The sequence below is a fragment of the Capricornis sumatraensis genome, chromosome 3, assembly GCF_032405125.1.
Source record: "Capricornis sumatraensis isolate serow.1 chromosome 3, serow.2, whole genome shotgun sequence".
In the NCBI taxonomy this organism is placed as follows: Eukaryota; Metazoa; Chordata; class Mammalia; order Artiodactyla; family Bovidae; genus Capricornis; species Capricornis sumatraensis.
The window spans coordinates 173747238-173767643 of NC_091071.1; the positions used below are offsets into that span (position 1 = coordinate 173747238).

Below are 20406 nucleotides of genomic sequence, written 5' to 3' on the forward strand. Positions count from 1 at the left end.
GGGAAGGAAAGGATAACACAGACTTTTGAAAGATTAAATGGACACTGATTGGGCATCAGAAATTGGGTGCCTTGTCTTCGAGCCTTCTGCCTGATATCTTGGTGGAGCTGTTCAGGGGCCAGGGTGGGTGTAGCGCTTTCTTAGGGTAAGAATTTGGAGCAGCTTCCGTGCAAATGATAGCTGAAAGCTCAAGGTTATTTGCCGTCTTGGGGGTCATGAGAGGGACGAGCAGAGAGAGGAGTGCAGGGCCAAGAACCAAGTTTGGGAAACACCTTCTCCTGGGGGAGGAGGAGGTAGATCCGCTGAAGGAAGGAGTGAAGGAATGGCCTTGCACCCCGCTCTGGAACCTGAGGTTTCCCCGTTCAGTCTCCTCTCACCAGGGTTCTGGCACTCTCATATCTGGAGGTGTCAGGGGGCAGCAAACGTTCAAGAGGGTAATGTTGCGGGGGCAGGTGAACCGGGGGAAACTCAGAGGTGTGGACGTGTATTCAGGCACCTGGAGAGCTCGCCCTGCACCTGGCTGTCAGAGTCGCCAACCAGGCCTCCCTGCCCCTGGTGGATTTCATCATCCAAAATGGGTGAGAACCTTCCTGCTCGCCTGCCCACCTCCTCACACTCCCCTTTCCTTCCTCTTTTCCCCATCTCCTCCCTCCTTTCCTCTCCCTCTTTTGCCTCTGACGCTGACCCCCTCACCTATCTGTTCCCTTCCTACCTCCCTGCCTCCCTGACCCCCCGACACCCGCAGTGGTCACCTGGATGCCAAGGCTGCTGATGGGAACAGCGCCCTCCACTGCGCTGCTCTCTACAACCAGCTCGACTGCCTCAAGCTGCTGCTGAAAGGGAGAGCCTCAGTGGCCACAGGTGGGGCTCCGACAACTCCTCCATCAACCCCCCCATTCCTGACTGCCCCTCGTGGGGGACTTCCTGCCTTATTCCCAGACACAGAGCACTTATAGAGTCCAAGCACTGCCAATGGACTTTGCAGACAGACTTGGGTTCTAATCCTGGCTTGCTTCTGACCACCTTTGTGATGTTGGAGTTTGTCTGTTCATCTCTTGAACCTTAGCTTCTTCATCTGTAAAATGGGAATGAAATCACTGGCTTAGTAGATGTGCTAAAAGGATAAAATTAAATGTTTCTGAAAGTACCTAGTCAAGTAAACATTAACTAAATCTGAATAATAGTGCTTGTAATAGCTACTGTTTAATGTGTTTACTGTTTAATGTGTACCTGATAATGTGCCAGGGTTTTTCTATGTCCATTAACTAATTCAATCCTTACAACAACCTCATCAGTAGTTGGTGTCATACTCATTTTATAGATGAGACAGTTAAGGCCCAGAGAGGTTGAGTCACTTCTCCAAGGTCACACAGCCATGAGGTAGCAGAGCCAGGATTAAAACCTAGACAATTTTGATTCTAAGACTCATCTTAACCTCTGTGCTATAATGCCTCTTTGACCCTAACCATGACCGCTGCCTTTATCCCTCCCAGTGAATGACGCAGGAGAGACGGCTCTGGACATGGCCAGGAAGAAGCAGCACAAGGAGTGTGAGAACCTGGTGAGCTCTAGGGAAGGAGAGGGAGCCCCTGAGCCCTCCTCTCTCTCCACCGAGCCCATGGCCTTCTGAACTACAAAGGCTTTGTGTTCGGCAGCTGGAGCAGGCCCAGGCTGGGACCCTCACCTTCCCCTTGCACTTGGACTACCCCTGGGGAATTTCCACAGAGCCTGGCTCTGACAGTGAGGAGGATGAGGAAGAGAAGGTGCGTCCCAGCCTCTCGGGTCTCCAGACAGCCCAAGGGAAGAGTCAGATGGGCCCTGATGTGAGGAGGGGCAGGGCTGAGCGTGGGGAACCAAGGCCATCTTCCCTATCACAATTTTTCCCCAGCAGCGCTGTGCACTGAAGCCCCCAGCCCAGGCCCGCTGGACCAGTGGGAGGCTGGACATCAGCAACAAGACCTATGAGACCATCACCAGCCTGGGACCAGCTGCCCCTAAGAGCCAGAGTGAGGATTGCCCCCCACCTTTGCCGGTCAAAAACCCTTCTCGGACCATGGCCCACGGGCATGTGGGACATGCCAGTGGAGGTACGGTTGGTTGCCCAGAAAAAATGCTCTCATGCCATTCATTGAGGGCCTGCTATGTCCTGGGGGACTGAGCTAAGAGTGCTATGTTAGTCCATGTTAGCCTCACCATCACCTGGCAGGTAGGGGTTATCATCTCCCCTTTACAGGTAAAGGCAGAGAGATGTTAAGTAACATGCCCAAGATCCCACAGCTAAGCCCTGATGTGGGCTTCAAACCCAGGTATGTCTTATTCCAGATTCTTCAGTGCTTCACTTAAAAGAGAGGGAAGAATGTTTTGAGCATCCACTGTATCTCAAGTCCCTTGGGGTCTACTGAGACACAGTCTAGAGAGGGAGATAAAAACTGGAAGCTAGCTCATTATAATCTAAGGCATAGTGTGACATAGAACATAAATCCCGAAAGGAAAGAAGCAAGCTTTGCTGACTATTTCTCCAGCACCTAGCACAGTGCCTGGCTGTTGTCAAGAACTGTTGGTTGAAAGAATGAATAAGCTTGTTTTGGGAACTCAGGAGAGGAAGGGAGCCGATCCTGTTGGGATTGGTGCGAGGGTTAGGAAGGCTTCCTGGAAGGGGAAGCATCAAAGCTGAGCCTGAAGGATGAGCAGGAGAGTCCAGATTGAGGAGAGGGTGTGAGCAGAAGCAAAACTGAACAGCGTGAGCCATGAGACTGAAGCATGATGGGGAAGAGTTAAGTGCTGGAGAGGTGGGGCGGGGGGGGCGGCGGGTTTGGGAATTGGGAGAGAACCGTGATAGATCCCCAAGGTCAAAAGTTCCTTTGCGTAAGTGATGAAGACAGGCTTTATCACTTCTGATTTCAGATCGTTCTGAAATTCCCAGCCTGAGCTCAGAGTCCCTTGGGGCCTCTGAGAACCTGAGCAGCCCAGCCTCCTCCTCCTCCAGCCTTACAAGCCCTGTGGAACCTGGGGGTCCCAACGAAACCCTACCCAGCTCTGAAGAGGGCCCCTGCGAGCCCCCAGGCCCTTCCCGCCCCAGCCTGACATCTGGAACCTCTCCTGCAGAGATGTATCCCCCAGTCAGGTTCAGGTTGGTGAAAGCCCGGCTATGCAGTGTAGCCAAGTCTCCAGACCTCTCTGAGCCTTCATTTACTTCCCCACCTGTAAAGGGTGCCTGCCTGAAGCCTGAGATGCCTCCCAGCTCTGAGGCCCATGAACAATGTGGAAATGCTAGACCTTAAGTGGAGGGTGACTGGACCTCTTCCCCCTTCACACATCTGCTCCCAAGTCTGGGGCTCAGGCTGGAAGAGCAAAGGCCTCGTCCTTCACGTGTACTTGTTCTGGGGGCTCACAGTGGGGTCTTCACTGTGTCCCCACCTCCAACCCAGGATCCAGTCTTCCCTTCCTTGCAGACCCTTCAGTTTGGAGTTTGGGGAATAGACATGGGGAAATTTCCAGTGTGGAGGTCAGTTCTAGGCCTCTGAGGCCTGTGATGGACTTGGCCTGGGGCCTCATGGACTATCTACCCAGCCATCCCAAGCCCCCACCCTCGCTTTCTCCCTGAGCCTCTCCCCCCAACTCCAAGGGGCTCTCTGGACACGGGGGTCACGTTAGCCTTTCCCTGTCTTCCAGCTCCGAGAGCACGCGCTCCTATCGGCGGGGGGGCGGAGCCTGGAAGAGTGTCCCTCAGCCCAGCAGCCTGTACCCGGAAGGAACGTGAGGGTAGGACGTGTGATTTGCAGGATGGTGACAGGGTGCCTGGGCTTCCCAAGTGACGAAGTGCCAAAGAATTCACCTGCCAATGCAGGAGACGTGGGTTCTATCCCTGGGTTGGGTAGATTCCCTGGAGTAGGAAATGGCAACCCACTCCAGTATTCTTGCCTGGAGAATCCCATGGACAGAGGAGCCCAGTGGGCTTACAGTCCATGGGGTTGCAGAGAGCTGGACACGACTGAGCAGGCACGCGTGCACAACAGGGTGCCTGGGAGGCAGAGTTGGCCAAGAGTGATTGTTTTCGGGGGGGAGATCTCTCTCCAGCACCGGGGGCAGCCTTTGTTTGGCCAGTCCCTTTCCTCTTGCTCCTCCTCCCCTGCTGCAGCCCTTGATGGGTGCAGCTGGGGAGAGCGGAGGCCTTGGGAGACGGCAGAGGTGGCGAAGCCCAAGTTCTGGCTGCTCCCCAGGGGAGGATAAGCAAAGCAGTGTCAGCCAGCCTGATCGCTGAGAAGAGGTACTGCTTCCCTGCAGATGAGGTAGGATTAGGGTGGCAGATTAGGATTAGGGTAGGATTAGGGTACCAGCCCTTGGTTTGCCAGACTCTCCCCTTGTACAGGAGTCTCCTGGAATCTGCTGAAACTTCTAGGCATTCAAGGATGTGCTATCATCCTCTTCTAAGCTGTCATCCCTAATCCAGCTTCTCCCTGCTGAATCACAGAGTCTCAAACAATCACACATCTTTAGATGAGGAGCCTGGGGGTGGGCAGAGGACAGAGGCAAGCATGCCAAGAAGGAAGCCATCTCTGTTCCTAGTTCCCCTGGGGATTCACCAGGGATGGCATCAGTTGTATGTTTTGAGAGTAATGGATGGGAGGAACTGGGGGTCTCTGAGGAATCGTCATCCTCAGTCCACCAAAGGCAGGCACCCGTCACTAACGTGTGTCTACGGCCACCATCGTCCATTACCCGCTTGATGCCCATTGTTGAGATGTGAGAATAAGGACCTGGGCTTTGGTGTGTGGAGGCCTTGGAGAAGTGGTGTTTCACTTCTTCAAGCCTCAGTTTCGTTCTCTAAAATCAGATATTTCATTCACGATAATTTCATTTACCTACAACAGAACTGTTTGAAACTGAGTGAGATAAACAGCTGGGATATAATAAGTGCTTGTGTGCGTGCCAAGTCACTTCAGTCGTGTCTGACTCTTTGTCACCCTATGGACTGTAGCCTGCCAGGCTCCTGTCTGTGGGATTCTCCAGGCAAGAATACTGGACTGGGTTGCCCTTCCCAGTGCTTCAGTTCAGTTCAGTTCAGTCTCTCAGTCGTGTCCGACTCTTTGCGACCCCATGAATCGCAGCACGCCAGGCCTCCCTGTCCATCACCAACTCCCAGAGTTCACTCAGACTCACGTCCATCGAGTCAGTGATGCCATCTAGCCATCTCATCCTCTGTCGTCCCCTTCTCCTCCTGCCCCCAATCCCTCCCAGCATCAGAGTCTTTTCCAATGAGTCAACTCTTTGCATGAGGTAGCCAAAGTACTGGAGTTTCAGCTTTAGCATCATTCCTTCCAAAGAAATCCCAGGGCTGATCTCCTTCAGAATGGACTGGTTGGATCTCCTTGCAGTCCAAGGGACTCTCAAGAGTCTTCTCCAACACCACAGTTCAAACGCATCAATTCTTCGGCGCTCAGCCTTCTTCACAGTCCAACTCTCACATCCATACATGACCACAGGAAAAACCATAGCCTTGACTAGACGGACCTTAGTTGGCAAAGTAATGTCTCTACTTTTGAATATACTATCTAGGTTGGTCATAACTTTTCTTCCAAGGAGTAAGCGTCTTTTAATTTCATGGCTGCAATCACCATCTGCAGTGCTTAGAAGATACCAATTTTCATCCTTTCCTCCCCAGGTCGGCTTCCCTGAAGGAGATGGCTCGAGGACTGGGGTTCTCCTGCCAAGTTCTGTGCAGCTTTTGCAGGACTAGCTCCTTGCTGGCCCTTGCATGCCTGAACCACCCTTGTGCTGAACCCCAGCATTCAGAGCTAGGACTTCAGCCCATAAGACTGAGGAGCTGAGGTGTTCATGCCCTGGGGTCTTGTTCTTTCTGTCCCTTGTGCCGCTGTGGCTGGCCTTCCTCCCTGCCATGAGCCCATGCCCCTGCCAGGAACACTGGGCCCTCTGTGTTAGGGCTGACAGTGGTTTGTTTTCCTCTATCTCATACCTGCCAGGGACAAGGGAACCCTATGTCTGGAACCCTAGTGCTCCTGACTTAGCTCCAGCTGCAGAACCCTAAATCTTTCATCAGAGCAGTGTTTCTTCCATCAGTCTGGGGGACTTTGGCCCACCTTCATCATTCTGTAGGCCAGGGATTCTGCCAGACTAGGGACTGTCTTCTCAGCCATTCATTAGCCTAGTATTCTTTGACTGAGTTCTGGCTCTTTGTCCATTCCTGGGCCAGGCACTGCAGAGGCCACAGGAATAAGATACAGGTCCTGCAGCTGAGGTCCCTTTCCCAGCAGCTGGTCCCAAGAGTTAGGCTTGGGAATGGGCAGGGCTATTCCAGAGGATGGTTCTGGGCTCAAGGGCAGACTGACAAATCAGCTGGCTCAGCCTGCATCCATCCGGTTGGTCAATGCCCATGCTGTACTGGCTGTTAAATAAATATTCTAAATATCACTCCTGAGGGACAGCACAGCCTTCCTGTGGACCTCTGCTAGATCCCCAGCCAGGAGGTAGGGTAGAGCTCACCCCCAGTTTGCCTGCTCTCCTTGATTTAGCCAGAAGGACAGGCGTGGTCTAGGATGATTATCATCACTTCCCTCCTGTTTATCTCAGTCAGCTCAGGAGCCTTCCAGTCTCAGGGGAAGCAAAGGGCCAAGAAAGAAGAGTGATAGAAATGGAGGGTGGAGACTTAGAGGTTCTGCTTCCTAGCATCAGAAATCCCACCATCACTTTCAGGCCCATACTGGAAAACAGATACACCTACGCCATCATCAATCTCTAACACATCAGTTCTGTGGGCGCTGGGCACTGAGTCCTGGCAGGGACGGACCGGGATGAGCGAGGGAGGCTGGAAGATGCCAGTGGCCAACGTGGCAGCCTGGCCAGGGAGGCTGGGCTGTTTACCCTGGAGACCTGGCCAGTCTGTGATCCCACAGGAGCAGGGTTGTCTTCAGAGCCCCCAGTGACTGGTTTTATTCATCTCAGATCTGTTATTATTTCATTCATCTCTAATAAAGGATTTTTTGGAGTAAATTTCAGTGGTATCATTTATGTGCTCTGAAGAGCCATAGAGAAGGGGAGAGATTCTTAGGGCTTGGAATTCTTGCTCTCGACTTGGAAAGGGACAGCCTGGTGCGGAGCAGTAGATGGGAACCAGAGCGATTCTCCCCGCAAGGCCATATGGCAAGGCAAAGACATCTTTTACTGTTCCCGACTGGAAGGTGATACTGGCATCTAGCGGCTAGCGTTCGGGGCTGCTGCTCAGCATCTTTCAGTTCACAGGCCAGCCCATCAAAACAATGAATTTCCAAAATGTTGATAGTGCCAAGGCTGGGAAACCAAGGTGTGAGGGAGAGCACTGGACTGGGAGTCTGGAGACCTGCAGTGTAGCTCTGCTGCAGTGCCTGCTTCGACTTCATCTCCCCTGAGACGAGGATTGGAGAGGGTAGTTCATCTGTGAGATGGTCCCAGGAAGCACAAAGGGGGAGCAGGGATGTGAAACAGGAGGTCAAAAAACAGCGAAGGAGGGACTTCCTTGATGGGCCGGTGGTCAAGAATCTGCCATCCAAGGCAGGGGGTGCGGATTCCACCCCTGGTTGGGGAACTAAGATCCCACGTGCTGCAGAGCAGCTAAGCACGCGCGCTACAACTGGTGAGCCCGTGCGCAACTAGAGAGAAGTGACTACAGAGAAGCCCGCATGCCCCAACGAAGATCCCACATGCTGCAACTAAGACCCAAGGCAGCCAAATAAATAAATATATTTTAAAATATATTTAAATATATACTGTTGAGGCATATGGGATCTACTTCCCTAACCAGGGATCGAACCCTGGCCCCCTGCATTGGGAACACAGAGTTTTAGCCACTGGACCACCAGGGAAGTCCCCTAAATAAACACATATTTTTAAAAAGAAGGAAAAAAAAAGCAGTAAAGGGTGTGTTAATGAGTTACCACCGTGAGAAAAGAAGGGAACTTCTGACATTGTATTAATTAGAACATGCCTTCAAGTCGTCCCATGGAGACTGAAGAACTGGTGTATTTACCCCCAACTCTAGTCTCTTGCTGGTTCAGGGGTCCTTTCTAGGAGTGCCAGTTCTTAATTCTCAACTTCCAGGCTGCTCTGAAGCCTTCAGTCAGATGCAGGAAGCTGTCAGAGATGTGTTTAGGAACCTGATCCAAAGAACTGGCTCATTTGAAAAGACTCTGATGCTGGGAAAGATTGAAGGCGGGAGGAGAAGGGGAGGACAGAGGATGAGATGGTTGGATGGCATCACTGACTCAATGGACATGAGTTTGAGTAAACTCTGGGAGTTGGTGATGGACAGGGAGGCCTTGAGGTCAGTCCATGGGGTCGCAAAGAGTCGACACAACTGAGTGAGTGAACTGACCTGACCTCCAAGGTGGATGGGTAGGCAGAGGGGAGGTAGTGGGTACCGCCTGATAACGGTTAAACAGTGCAATCCTAGGCGTCACTGGCTCTCAGTCTTCCCATCTGTACAAAGAAAGAATAGGACTTGATGTTTTCTTAGCGTCCATTCAAGCCCTGATGAAAGTCTTGGCTTCTTTTGATGTCACTTAATTCACAGTGGGAGTTGTATGCTTTTTTGAAAAGACCAGTCGTAAGTAATTGCAGACAGCTGTCTCTTCAACCCAGAGGGGCTTGCTTGGGTTGATAAACCCTAAAAGTGGCTCATAGTGCTTTTTATGATCAGGCAGCTCCCCCTCTGCACACTCCTGTCACCTCTGTGCTGTGGCCACGCCAGTTTCTCAGTTTCTTTAACCCTGACAGGCCAAACACTCTCCCTTCCATAAGTTTTGCACATTTGGAATTCCAGCAGAATTGATTTGTACTTCTCAGGATGTTCAAGGCTAAAAGTGCATGGCACCTAGTAGGCACTCAATAAATACATGTATGAATGAATGTTTCTTGTTCTCTCTCTCTCTTTTTTCTTTAATATTTATCTATTTGGCTGTGCTGGGTCCAGTATTCTTGCCTGGAGAATTCCATGGACAGAGGAGCCTGGTGGGCTACAGTCCATGGAGTCACAAAGAGTCGGGTCTTAGTGGTGGCCCTCAGGATCTTTGATTTTCATTTCACCATGGGGGATTTTTTTACTTGTGGCATGTGGGATCTAGCTCCCTGACCAGAGATCGAACCTGGCCCCTGCACTGGAAGCACAGTCTTAGCCACTGGACCACCAGGGAAGTCCCTCTTCTCTATTCCAACACTCTCCTCCGACCCCCCACCTCCCACTGAGCACATTTGCCCAAAGTTTGAACGTCATTTCTTCAGAGAACATGACGTGCCAAATGGTATAAAACCCCTTAGATATGTCTGTAAAGTATCCTGTACTTCCTCCTGACCTTCACCCTAGTTGTGATAACACAGAAGTGACGGTGTCCATATTCGTAGGTTTTTCTTACCCAGAGACTGCCTCAAGCTTGCTGGGAAGTTTTAGCCCAGTTTTAGAAATGGAGACTTGATTGGGAAAAAAGTTTGTTTATTTGGGTTTTATTAGCTCTGTAGTCCTGGAGAAGTGCATGAATTGTGTTCTGCAGGACTTCAAAATGGGGCGGGCGTATAAAGGAGAAAATGGCAAAGTTATAGTCAGTTACATGAGCTGTTTATCAGGAATTACAATTGCAGCTAGCCAGAAGTAAAGGTGCTTATGAAGTAAAGATTGGTTGCGATCCAAAATGGTTGCATAATTATAAGGGGAGACCTTGAGACAAAAAGGTTTGCAGCTGGCAGGTATTGTTCTGAGCACTCTGGTGATGTTCTTGGAGCTGGTACAGCTCAAAGAGAGCTTAAGGGTTTTGTTTAATCTTTTTTTTTTTTTTTTTCTATTTGGCTGCACAGTACATGGCGTATGAGATTTTAGTTCCCCAGCCAAGGATTGAACCCATGCCCCTACAGTGAAAGCAGAGTCTGAACTACTGGACTGCCAGGGAAGTCCTGAAAGTTCAAGTGCTGAACGGTGCAGAGATGTGTCTGATACCAGATCCTCAGTGGCTACCCAACTCCACATTTGTATGCCCGAACTATGATCACGTATTTTAATTTCAGTTTGTTATCAGAAGCCAGATGAGTCCCTCTGTCATCCATTCTCTAAGGTTCTCTCAGGAAAGTCTGGATATTTCCCTTGAACACCTCCAGCTACAACTCCCCACACCCCACACACTGTGAACCATTTTCCCTGACTCCCCTCCAGGCCCATAAACACTCTCACACAGACACTGCACACACGCATAGATCATTTTCTATCAATTAAACTCCTTTAGGGAGGGATGTGGGTCTGCTGGGGGCACTGGAAGGGTCCTTCCACAGGAACAGAGACGTGCGCACAGCTGTGGGGGCACAAATTTGTTTCCAGACCCAATCTCCTTGCGGAGGCAGCGTGCAGACCCTGAATAAATAAAGGGCACTCACGCATCTGGATCCAAAGTTCTCCAAGTCGGGCGCACTTAGGGATCTCCCAAGCCCTCACCCGACCAGAAACGCAAAACCTCGCTTCAACAAACAAAACTGAAGGCCACGGTGGCCCTGGATACATACACATGTGCGCAGGCCGTGTGCACCAATGAGTGAGCACGGAGATGGGCCAGAACTGGATTTCACGATCATGTAAAAATAAGGGGATTCGAGTATACAAAATTGCCTCCACCTGGGCATCGGCGCGAACTAGGTGCGCCGGGTTTGAGCTGCAGAGGTTGCAGAGAGGAGCCCTCCTCGCCTCGACGGCCGCCCCCACTCTCCGGAGCGCCCTCCTTCCCAAATCTTCCTTCCGCTCCAGGACCCCCGCCCCGCCCCTCCAGGACCGGCCGGGCTCTCGCAGCCTGGTCCCTCTCCCCGGGAGGCCGGGCTGGCTGGCGCGGGCAGCCTTTGCCCGGGCGAGTCCTTGAAGTCTATATTTAGTGCACGCCGCCCCTCCCCCACGTCGGGAGGCCCGCGGCAGAGGGGTGGGGGGGTGGGGGAGCCCCGCCCCCGCCGGGCGTGTGTGTCGGGTGTGTTTGGGGCCCGCGCGGCTGGCGCGTCCTCTGCCTCTTTACGCCTCCGGCACCCCCCGCAGCCCGGCTGTGGCCCCTGCGCCCCTAGCCCCGCCGGGCGTCGCGGGCCAACATGGGCCAGGAAGAGGAGCTGCTAAAGATCGCCAAGAAGCTGGAGAAGATGGTGGCCAGGAAGAAGACGGTGAGGCTGCAGAGTTCGGGCTGCAACTCCCGCCCCCCGCCCCGGGACAGGCGCGGCGCGTGAGAGCCCGAGGAGTCCCGCGGGCGCGTGCTGGCCAGGCGCCCGGGAGGCGCGCGCGCGGGACTCGGGGACCCGAGGGAGGCGCGGCTGGGGCCGGGCTCCGCGCCCCGGGGGGGAGGGGGTGGAAGATTGGCATCTCAGGGTGGGCGTGTGCGTGGCGCCGGGGGTGAGGTGTGGGGGGCGTCGGGTGGGGGAGCACCGAGCCAGCCCCCGAAGACCCAAAGGCTTCTTGTGCACGTCCGTCTGGACCTGCAGTGTTGGGGGCCCCCGGGTAGGTTGTGCGTAGGTCGTGGGGGGCCCGGGAAAGAATGGGAGACAGGAGCTGGAAAAGGACTTTCGGAGCCTCTGGACTCTGCGTGTGCAAAAGCCCGGGGGGAGCATTGGCGACCGCGGGACTGGGGACCCGGAGATAGGGGTGGGAAGGACTTCTGGGTGACCCGAGAAGTGGGAAGAAACTTGAGCTGATGAGGGGTGCTGAGCCGTGTGTACCCCGCACCCCGGGAGTGGAGCTGGCCCAGAAAGAGCCAAGGGGCCTGGGTTCCCGCAGCCGCACGGCTAGAGGCTCCAGGAGCTGTTGGCCACTCTCGCTTTCCTTGGCCGCGGGGTGGGGCCCGGGCCCGGGGCGGGGGCCTAACAGGTGTCGGGTGCAGCCGCTGCGCCCACGGGGCCCGCCGGGCGGGGGAAACGGGGACCGGCTGGCGGCCAGGGCTGGGGGCGGGGGCAGGGGCGGCGGCGGCGGGGACAGCGGAGCCGGGAGGTTGAGAAGAATCAGGGATGGCAGCCCTACCTGCGGATCCCTGAGCGCTCAGTGCCCGGCTTGAAGTTAATATTTGATCCTTCCCGTGATCTTTGCCTCAAGTTGGCTGCCGCTCGATTCCTAGCCGAGCAAACTTGGCCTTGGGACAGGGAGGGCTGGGACTCACCCAGAGTCGGGTGAGAGGGGAAGGTAGCCTGGGAGGGTAGCATGGCAGGCGGTCCCCCCTCCCCTTAGACACTGTCTCAGAACCCTCCTCCTTCTGCCATCCAGGGGCACCTGCGGAAGCAGGACTTGAATATCCAACACACTCTGTAATCTTAGAAGCTCAGGAAAGGGCCGGACCCTAAGGGTGCCTTTAGAGCAGGGACAGGGGAGGGGTTGCTGGATCCATGGGGTGACAGGGAGCCCTCGAGTAAGACATGGGCAGTATTGAGTTGGTGTCCATCTGAAGACCAGAGCCTCAATTTCTTCATCTGTGAGATGAGATGACCTACCTCCTGGGAAGGATTGTCAATGGATTTTTTTTGTCTCTGCTGGTGATGGCGAGGGTGGAAGACGGTGAAACCCTTAGGATGATCTGGGCTGGCGCTTGGAAAGGCTCAGAGAGTGACACGTGCTTTTGCTCAGCCAGAAGAAATGCAGAAACCTTCAGGTTTTAAGGAGTCTCCATTCCAGGATGCTCCAAAGTCAGTGAAACTGAGCCTCAAGTCATCAGACTCAGCTGGGCATGGCAAACCCCAGCCTGGGTCTCCTGAACCAGATTCCACCTCAATCAGACAAGTTGTCCCTGCCCTGCCGGTTGCTGACCCCCAACTTGGGCCAGGAGATTCTAGGCCTCTTGGTGAGAGGGCAAGAGTGGGAAGCTTAGGAGACCTGAGACGAGGCAGAGTGGCTGAGGAGGAAGGGACCTGCCCTGGCCTCCCCTCACTCCTTTTATGGCTCTAGACCCACCACTCTGCTTTCTCTCTCTAGCCCTGGATTTCTTCTTCTGTGAAATGGGAAGAAGTAGTGTCCTTTGGCAAGGAATCCTGTGGAAGTACTCAGAGCTCTCTCCAGGAAAGATGCAAGTCTGGCCACAGGGTCCCTGGAGCACAGAGCCAGTCTGCAGCCACGTCTGCGCCTGGGTTCTTGGCAGCATCTGGGTGGGCACAGAGCTCTGGGCATGTAACCTAGAAAGGTGGGGCCTGCTCTGGGAGCCAAAGTGGGCCCGCCCAGTGGTGGTTAGGGGGAGGACACACTTCCTGTAAGAAGACGGATCTTCCACGTTGCAGCTCAGACCCGGGATTTACTGCCAGTTACTGAAATCCCAGCAACTTAGGGCTTTTGTCAGATGCTGTAAGCGCATACCTTCTGTAGCAGCCTCAATCATACAGCAAAATGCCACACAATCACACACATAGACATAGCTACATGCAGCCACACACCGTGTGGTTAAACAAGCAACTGTGAACATAAATAACGCATGACAGATGTGGTTACTGACCCTGACATGACTGACACACTGACCATTATATTTTCAGAAAAAGACACAAAGACAACTGTATACATGTGTAAACGTGTGCGTGTGCACCATAAGCTGTGCCCTGACGTGCAAAGCTATAAATGTAGCAAACAGCTGCACGTACGAGTCCAGGCGGGTTGTGACACAGACGTCATCCCACAAAGACAAATAGACACATTATATTGGGTTGGCCAAAAAGTTCATTCGGGCTTCCATGCCAGCTTTTTTGGAAAAACCTGAACGGACTTTTCCATCAGCCCAGTCCTCTGAGCTGCATACGCACAGCAGCTCCCCACCTGAACTGCAGATACTGCTGGCTGCATGTCCATATGTGCATGCCAGAAGACGTGCCTGGTGTAACATTTGCCCATGGCGTTGTGAGTTCAGCTACAACCAGCACGCACGGCTGTTCTCCAACATGACCCAGTTATATATACAGTGTGACATACACAGGCACACACCCAGTGGTGAGCTGGAACTGGCTTACTGTTGATTGTTGAACTTTCAGGGATTTTGCAAGCCAGTTGTTAAGTACAGCAATTGTTTTTAACATTAAACTATAGGCTTACAATTATGTTAAAAACAAATGTCATAAGTACTCCAGAGTCATCACTTCCTTATTATTTTATTACTTTTTTCTGTCATCTATGGTCTGGAGGCTATTTATTATACTGTATTGTATCAATATGGGGCTTCCCTGGTAGCTCAGCTAGTAAAGAATCCTCCTGCAATGCAGGAGACCCCAGTTCAATTCCTGGGTCGGGAAGATCCCCTGGAGAAGGTATAGGGTACCCACTCTAGTATTCGCGGGCTTCCCTGGTGGCTCAGATGGTAAAGAATCCACCTGCAGTGCAGAAGACCTGGGTTTGATCCCTGGGTTGGGAAGATCCCTTAAAGGAGGGCGTGGCAATCCACTCCAGTGTTCTTGCCCGGAGAATCCCCATGGACAGAGGAGGCTGGTGGGCTACAGTCCATGGGGTCACAAAGAGTCAGATACGACTGAGAGGCCAAGTACAGCACGGCATATCAGTATGGTCTGTGTCACTCATTTCTTCCCAATGTCTCCTTCATTCAGTGACAGCTTACTCTAGCTTGACATTGCTGTAGGGAGAATATGGACGCCACGGAAACTGACAAACACTACAAATCAAGTTTTTCCTTTGAGAACCTGCGGTTAAACATTTACCAACATACCACTGCACTTACCCATGTTGATATTTCATGACTGCAGACATCTCGCCAGACCCATGTCCGTACCTACTTGCACGGCTGTATAGTGGGTCAAACCCAAAAGGTTTGAATCCTAGCTCAGTTCCTTATAACACTGAGCAAAAATTCACTTCTGTTTCTTGGATTTCTCTTCTGTGAAAATGGGATCTTGATTCTTTAAAAATGAGAATAGTAATAGGACCTATCTCACAGACTCATTTCGAGAGTCAGAGGAGATCATGCATGTAAAAGATTTAGAACCAGCAGATAATAAGCCTTTAATTGGTAGTACATGCAGAGTTATATGCCCACAAGTTCCCATGCACACGCATCCGCAAGTCATTCCTCTGAAACATACTATGAACCCAAGTTCTAAGGGAGGCTGAGGACTGACAGAGGGCAGTTGGGGGACGTGACCCAGGGAACCTGGTAGGGTAGGGGTTGGCAGCTGGGTCCAGGGCACAAGGCATACAGGACACGGTCAGCTGATGCTTCCCAGGGACCTGACCTCAGGACAGGAGGCTGGGGCTGGCTTCTAGGAAGTGGGTGGGAAGACAGAGAAGACCGAAAGAGGATGGGGTGGTTCAGGGCCTGGCAACCAGCAGGTTCCACACCTGCATCTCTTGTCTTCTCCCCCCTCTTCCCCTTCCCGCTTCTGCTTTCCGCTTTATTCATTCACTCAGGGAGCACTGGGCTGTGTGCTGAACCCAGAGGTCTCAGAGATTACACAGTCCTCTCTACCCAAGAGAAAAGAAAAGTACATATCTTCACAAAAACTCGAATGTTCCCAGCCGCTTCATTTGCAGCAGCCCCAAATTGGAAACTGCCGCACAGTGCCATTCACAGGTGAATGGACCAACAAACTGTGGCCTCTGCCCACAGCAGCAAACAACCCAGTAACAGAAAGGAGCTGTGGCTCTGTGCAGCCGTGGGCACGGAACCTCAGCATGGCAACACCGAGCGAAGAAGCCAGCCAAAAAGGTCCATTACAGTCACATTCCGTGAGATCCTTAAAAATGCAAGAAAGTAGAATAGTGGTGCCTGGGGTTGGGGGTGCAGAGAGGGGTAGATTACCAAGGGGCGCAAGGAAAATGTCGGGGATGCTATGTTTGTTTGGGGCTGCGCTGTTCAGCTTGCAGGATCTTATTTCCCCAAGCAGGAGTTGAACCTATGTCCCCTGCAGTAGAAGCAGAGTCCTAACCCCTGGACCACCAGGGAACTCCCTGACTATGTTCTTATCTTGATTGTGGCGATAGCTTCATGGATGTACATATTATGTGAAAACTCACCAAATTGTAGCTTATAATATGTGTGGTTTATCATATGTCAGTTATACCCCAATAAAGCTGTTTTTAAAAAATAAAAGCTGCAGTCCTCAACCTACAGAAGGTCACGGTTGGGAAGTGAAGGTAAACCATGAGGTAATTAACTTTAGAGGAAGAGATGGGGAAGGAGAGAGCATTCCCAGTAGAAGAACAGCAGGGTCAGGGGGTCAGGGTGAGTGGGTAAGGCTGGACCCTGCTCAGACGGGCTGGAACCTGCATGGGTGGCGGGAGGTGAAGTCAGAGAGCTGGTTTGGGGCGGAAGCTGGTGCTTCTCTCTTCCTCTTCCTCGCCTCTCCTTTGACTGCTTGTCTGCCTGGATCTGTCACTGGAATAGCCGCCTTCCTTACCTCTTGCCGCCCTCCCTCCCACCAAGTCTGCGCGATGGTCAGAGAGGGGCCTGGCAGACCCCACAGGCTTCAGCCCTCCCCTTGTGGCCTCCCACAGGAAGGGGCCCTGGACCTCCTGAAGAAGCTCGACAGCTGGCAGATGTCCATCCAGCTGCTCCAGGTGGGTGGCGATGGGCAGCCCCCAGGGCAGTGCCGGCGACAGGAGGGCGACCTTGTGCAGGAAGGAAAGACCCTCATGGGGAACCCTCCCAGGAGGGGGTCTGGGAGGGATTTCTGAAGGGAAGGCAGCAGGGGGCATCTTGAGGTACTCCAGGTGTGGGAACAGAAGCCTGCAGATGGCAACGGAAGCTTTCTGAGCTCTTGGGGCCCTCTGGGTCTGGGGACAAGACTGACCCGCTTTCTTTGAATCCCTAAGTTCCCAAGACCTGAGGTCTCTGGGATCCAGGAGGCCAGCGTCTCGGGGAGAGATGAAAGCCCCCTCGTTTTTGCATTTTCCATGTGTTACCCATGTGGCCTCCAAAACTCTACCAGAAGCTCTTGGCCCTGAAAAGTTAGCACATACCCAAGCTGTAAAGTAGCCAGAGTTGTGTCTTAGGCTGAAATTTGAACTCCAGGACACCAGAGGGCAGAGAACAGGGAGGAGTCCTGGGCACCAGCCAGGCCTGTGGCCGCCACCACTGCCACCCCAGCTTTACTTCAAAGCTGCAGTTACCCTGCAGGTGGGGGGCCGGGCCTTGGGCACTGACCTCTCTCAGGACAGCAGGTCTGTTATAAAGTCAGGGTGGTAACCTCAGCCACAGTTCCAGGCTGAAGCCCTGGGGAGCCTGGGCCAGGGCAAGGGGGTGGGTGCCCTGGAGCAGGTCTTGCCTTCCCAGGCTGGCTCCTGACCTTCTCCCTTTGCAGACCACCAGGATTGGAGTCGCTGTGAACGGGGTCCGCAAGCACTGCTCCAACAAGGAGGTGGTGGCCTTGGCCAAAGTCCTCATCAGGAACTGGAAGCAGCTGCTGGGTGAGGGGGCAGGGTCCCCGGGGCCGAGTGTTTCTCCCCGCACTTGGGTGCTGGCTTATAGCAGGTACCCAGAGTGTGGCTGTTGATGACTCAGCTATGACCCCCAGTGGCAGTGCCAGGGTTTGTCTACTCCACAAATGTGGGGTTTGTAGATGGGCGAGCTTTCATATGTGTGTACACATCTGTATGTACACATTGGTGTGCAGAGATGTCTTTCTGTCCCCTTGGTGAGCTTGAGCTTGCACCCACATGTGCACATTGTATGTGCATTTGTGTAAATGTGCATTTGTTGGGAGAGGGGGGAGGCTGCCCCAGTCCCTGCCCTTCACTCCTTTCTCCCCCAGAGTCTAGGGTTTGGCTGAGACAGAGTGAGTTGAGGAACAATGTCATGATTCTGTTTTTAGACTCCCCAGCAACCCCCAAAGGGGAAAAAGGAGAGGAAAGAGTAAAAGCCAAGAAGAAGGAAAAAGGGCTTGACTGTTCGGATTGGAAGCCAGAGACAAGTCTTTCTCCACCAAGGAAAAAACGGGTGGAGGAGCCCAAAGACAGGTACTGTTCTGGGATGGCGAGAGGGGCCTGACGCTCAACATGTCCTCTGACAGCACTTCTGTTTATAGACCATCTTTTCGTCTTCACACACCAGGAGGTGGGTATTGTTATTTCCCTCTACAGTGCCCCTCTGGGGGCCTTCTTGGCCCCGCCAGACTGACTCACGAGACTCAAACAGGCCGTCCTTGGTGGGGCTTCACCTCGAAGGATGCAGGGACAGGAGAGGCAGTGTGCCAGCAGGGCAGCTTCTCATCACCAAGGTGTTTCTCATCACCAAGACTTCTCAGAGGGCAGTGGTCCGCAACCTTTGTTGGCACCAGGGGCCGGTGTCATGGAAGACAATTTTTCCGTGGGTGGTGGGGTGGCAGGAGGGGCGAGGAGGATGGTTTCCGGATGATGCAAGCACACTACATTTACTGTGCACTTTAATTTCCATTATTGTTACATCAGCTCTACCTCGGGTCAGCAGTCCTTAGATCCTGGAGGTTGGGGACCCTTGTCATAGGGACCAGGCTGTGTCCAGAGCTATTCCCCTGCCCACCCCTGATGACATTCCCAGGTACAAAGAATGAGACCTCTGAGGGCGGGAACTCACATCACATCCTCCAATTGTAAGTCCCATAAACCAGGTCTCCAGGATTCCAGCAAGGGCAATGACCAGTTACAAGATTCACAGCACTCGGGGTAGCCTCAAGCTGCGGTTTTTCCATAAATCATTGATAGTTCTTTCATAGTCCATTCCCGTCTAGACAGAGGTTACCAGTCAGGGCTCATTTGCTCTAGACGCAATGTCACCTAGCAATACAGCTTGACGATCCACCTTCGTCAGGGTTCCAGGTGAATGGGGCTGGGAACTTACTTGTGCACAGAGAAGGCATATTTTGCTGGCTTTTTAGTCAAAATGGCCCTCAGCGATAAGGAAGCTGAAGATTGGGGAGCAGGGCCTTTCCCAGGGTCACAGCCATTATGTAACAGAGTGGGAGCCCCATCTTTGTCAGACCCCCACAGCTCTGCTGAGGTCTCAGCTCTTTGTCTGTTCCCCCTTGCCCACTCCACCAGGGTCTCCAAAAATGCATGACTTTTAAAAAATATTTATCTAGCTGTGCCGGGTCTTCATGGCTGCATATGGGATCTAGTGCCCTGGTCAGGATTTGAACCCAAGGCCCCTGCATTGGGAGCACAGAGTCTTAGCCACTGGACCACCAGAGACGTCCCAGTGCATGACTTGCTGATCGGCCCAAACGGCCTTGTCCATGACGGTAGATAAAAGCCTTCATGGAGGCATTAGTAGGTCCTACCTGTTCCCTACATGACTAGTCAGATCACTTAATCCTTCGGGAGGAGGTCATCTAATAGGTAAGGGAATGAGACTAGATGACCCTGAATAGTGTCCAATGGTACTAGGTCGTTACAGACAACAGGGCTTGTGATACACCAACATTTTAAACCTTTAAAAACTGTATTTATTTAATTAATTTCTTTTTGGCTACACTGGGTCTGTTGCTGTGCGTGGGCTTTCTCTACTTGCAGCACGTGGGGGCAACCCTGCGGCTATGGCGCGCAGGCTTCTCTCCGTGGTGACTTCTCTTGTTGTGGAGCGCGGGCTCTTGGCACCGGCGCTTCACTAGCTGCCTCGGCACACGCGCTTCACTAGCGGCGGCACTCAGCCTCTAGGGCGCAGGCTCAGTAGCTGTGGCACAAGGACTTCGTTGTTCTGGTCCCAATCTTCCGCGGCCAGGGATCGAACCCATGTCCCCCGCATCGGCAGGTGGAGTCTTAACCAGTGGACTAGCAGGGAAGCCCTATAACATATTTTTATCACCCTTAATTAATTTTTGAAAGTACTGTAATTCTGGGACTTCCCTGGAGGTCCAGGGGTTGAGAATCTGCCTTGCAATGCAGAGGACTTGAGTTCGATCCCTGGTCTGGGTACTAAGATTCTGCATGCCTCAGGGCAACTAAGCCTGTGCACCACAAGTACTGAGTTTGAGCTCTAGAACCCACAGCCCGCAACCACTGAGCACATGTGCTGCAGCTGCTGAGCACATGTGTTGCAAATACTGAAGCCCTTGTGCTGTGGAGCTTATGCTCGGCAACAAGAGAAGCCGCCACAGTGAGAAGCCTGCACACTGCGACTGGAGAGGAGCCCCCGCCCACCTCGCCTAGAGAAAGCTCGAACCCAGCAGCAAAGACCCCGTGTAGCCAAAAATAAATAAACAAATCTGTTGTAGAAATAATGGAAGATATTTTAAAAGTATGAAAAAATCACATTCCCACCACCCCAAAATAATCACTGCTAATATTTTGGTATATGTTTTTCTCTGTTTTCTATAGTCACCATCAGTTCTGTAGTCTGCTTTTTAAGATGCAGTACTCGTCAGCTTGGAATCTTCTGAATGTTCTATTCCTTTCATTCTGCCACTTTTGCAATCATATCCCGATTGGAGAAATGGTCATTGGCATTTAATGTTTCACATGGTGTG

General features: G+C 52.8%; 2 protein-coding genes across 2 annotated transcripts in view; both read left to right on the top strand.

The window, feature by feature from the left end:
* ASAP3 (ArfGAP with SH3 domain, ankyrin repeat and PH domain 3) overlaps positions 1-6941 on the top strand; it is a 49805-nt gene extending 42864 nt beyond the window's left edge. Inside the window, 9 exon segments of the mRNA XM_068967318.1 lie at positions 493-578; positions 746-861; positions 1494-1561; positions 1656-1763; positions 1892-2087; positions 2905-3130; positions 3673-3701; positions 3704-3762; positions 5663-6941. Of these exon segments, the coding sequence (XP_068823419.1) occupies positions 493-578; positions 746-861; positions 1494-1561; positions 1656-1763; positions 1892-2087; positions 2905-3130; positions 3673-3701; positions 3704-3762; positions 5663-5737 (963 nt within the window). The 3' untranslated portion in view covers positions 5738-6941.
* Positions 6942-11040: 4099 nt separating this feature from the next.
* TCEA3 (transcription elongation factor A3) overlaps positions 11041-20406 on the top strand; it is a 46877-nt gene continuing 37511 nt past the window's right edge. The window contains exons 1-4 of the mRNA XM_068968705.1: positions 11041-11166; positions 16463-16525; positions 17269-17374; positions 17779-17923. Of these exons, the coding sequence (XP_068824806.1) occupies positions 11098-11166; positions 16463-16525; positions 17269-17374; positions 17779-17923 (383 nt within the window). The 5' untranslated portion in view covers positions 11041-11097. The remainder of the gene's footprint in view (positions 11167-16462; positions 16526-17268; positions 17375-17778; positions 17924-20406) is intronic.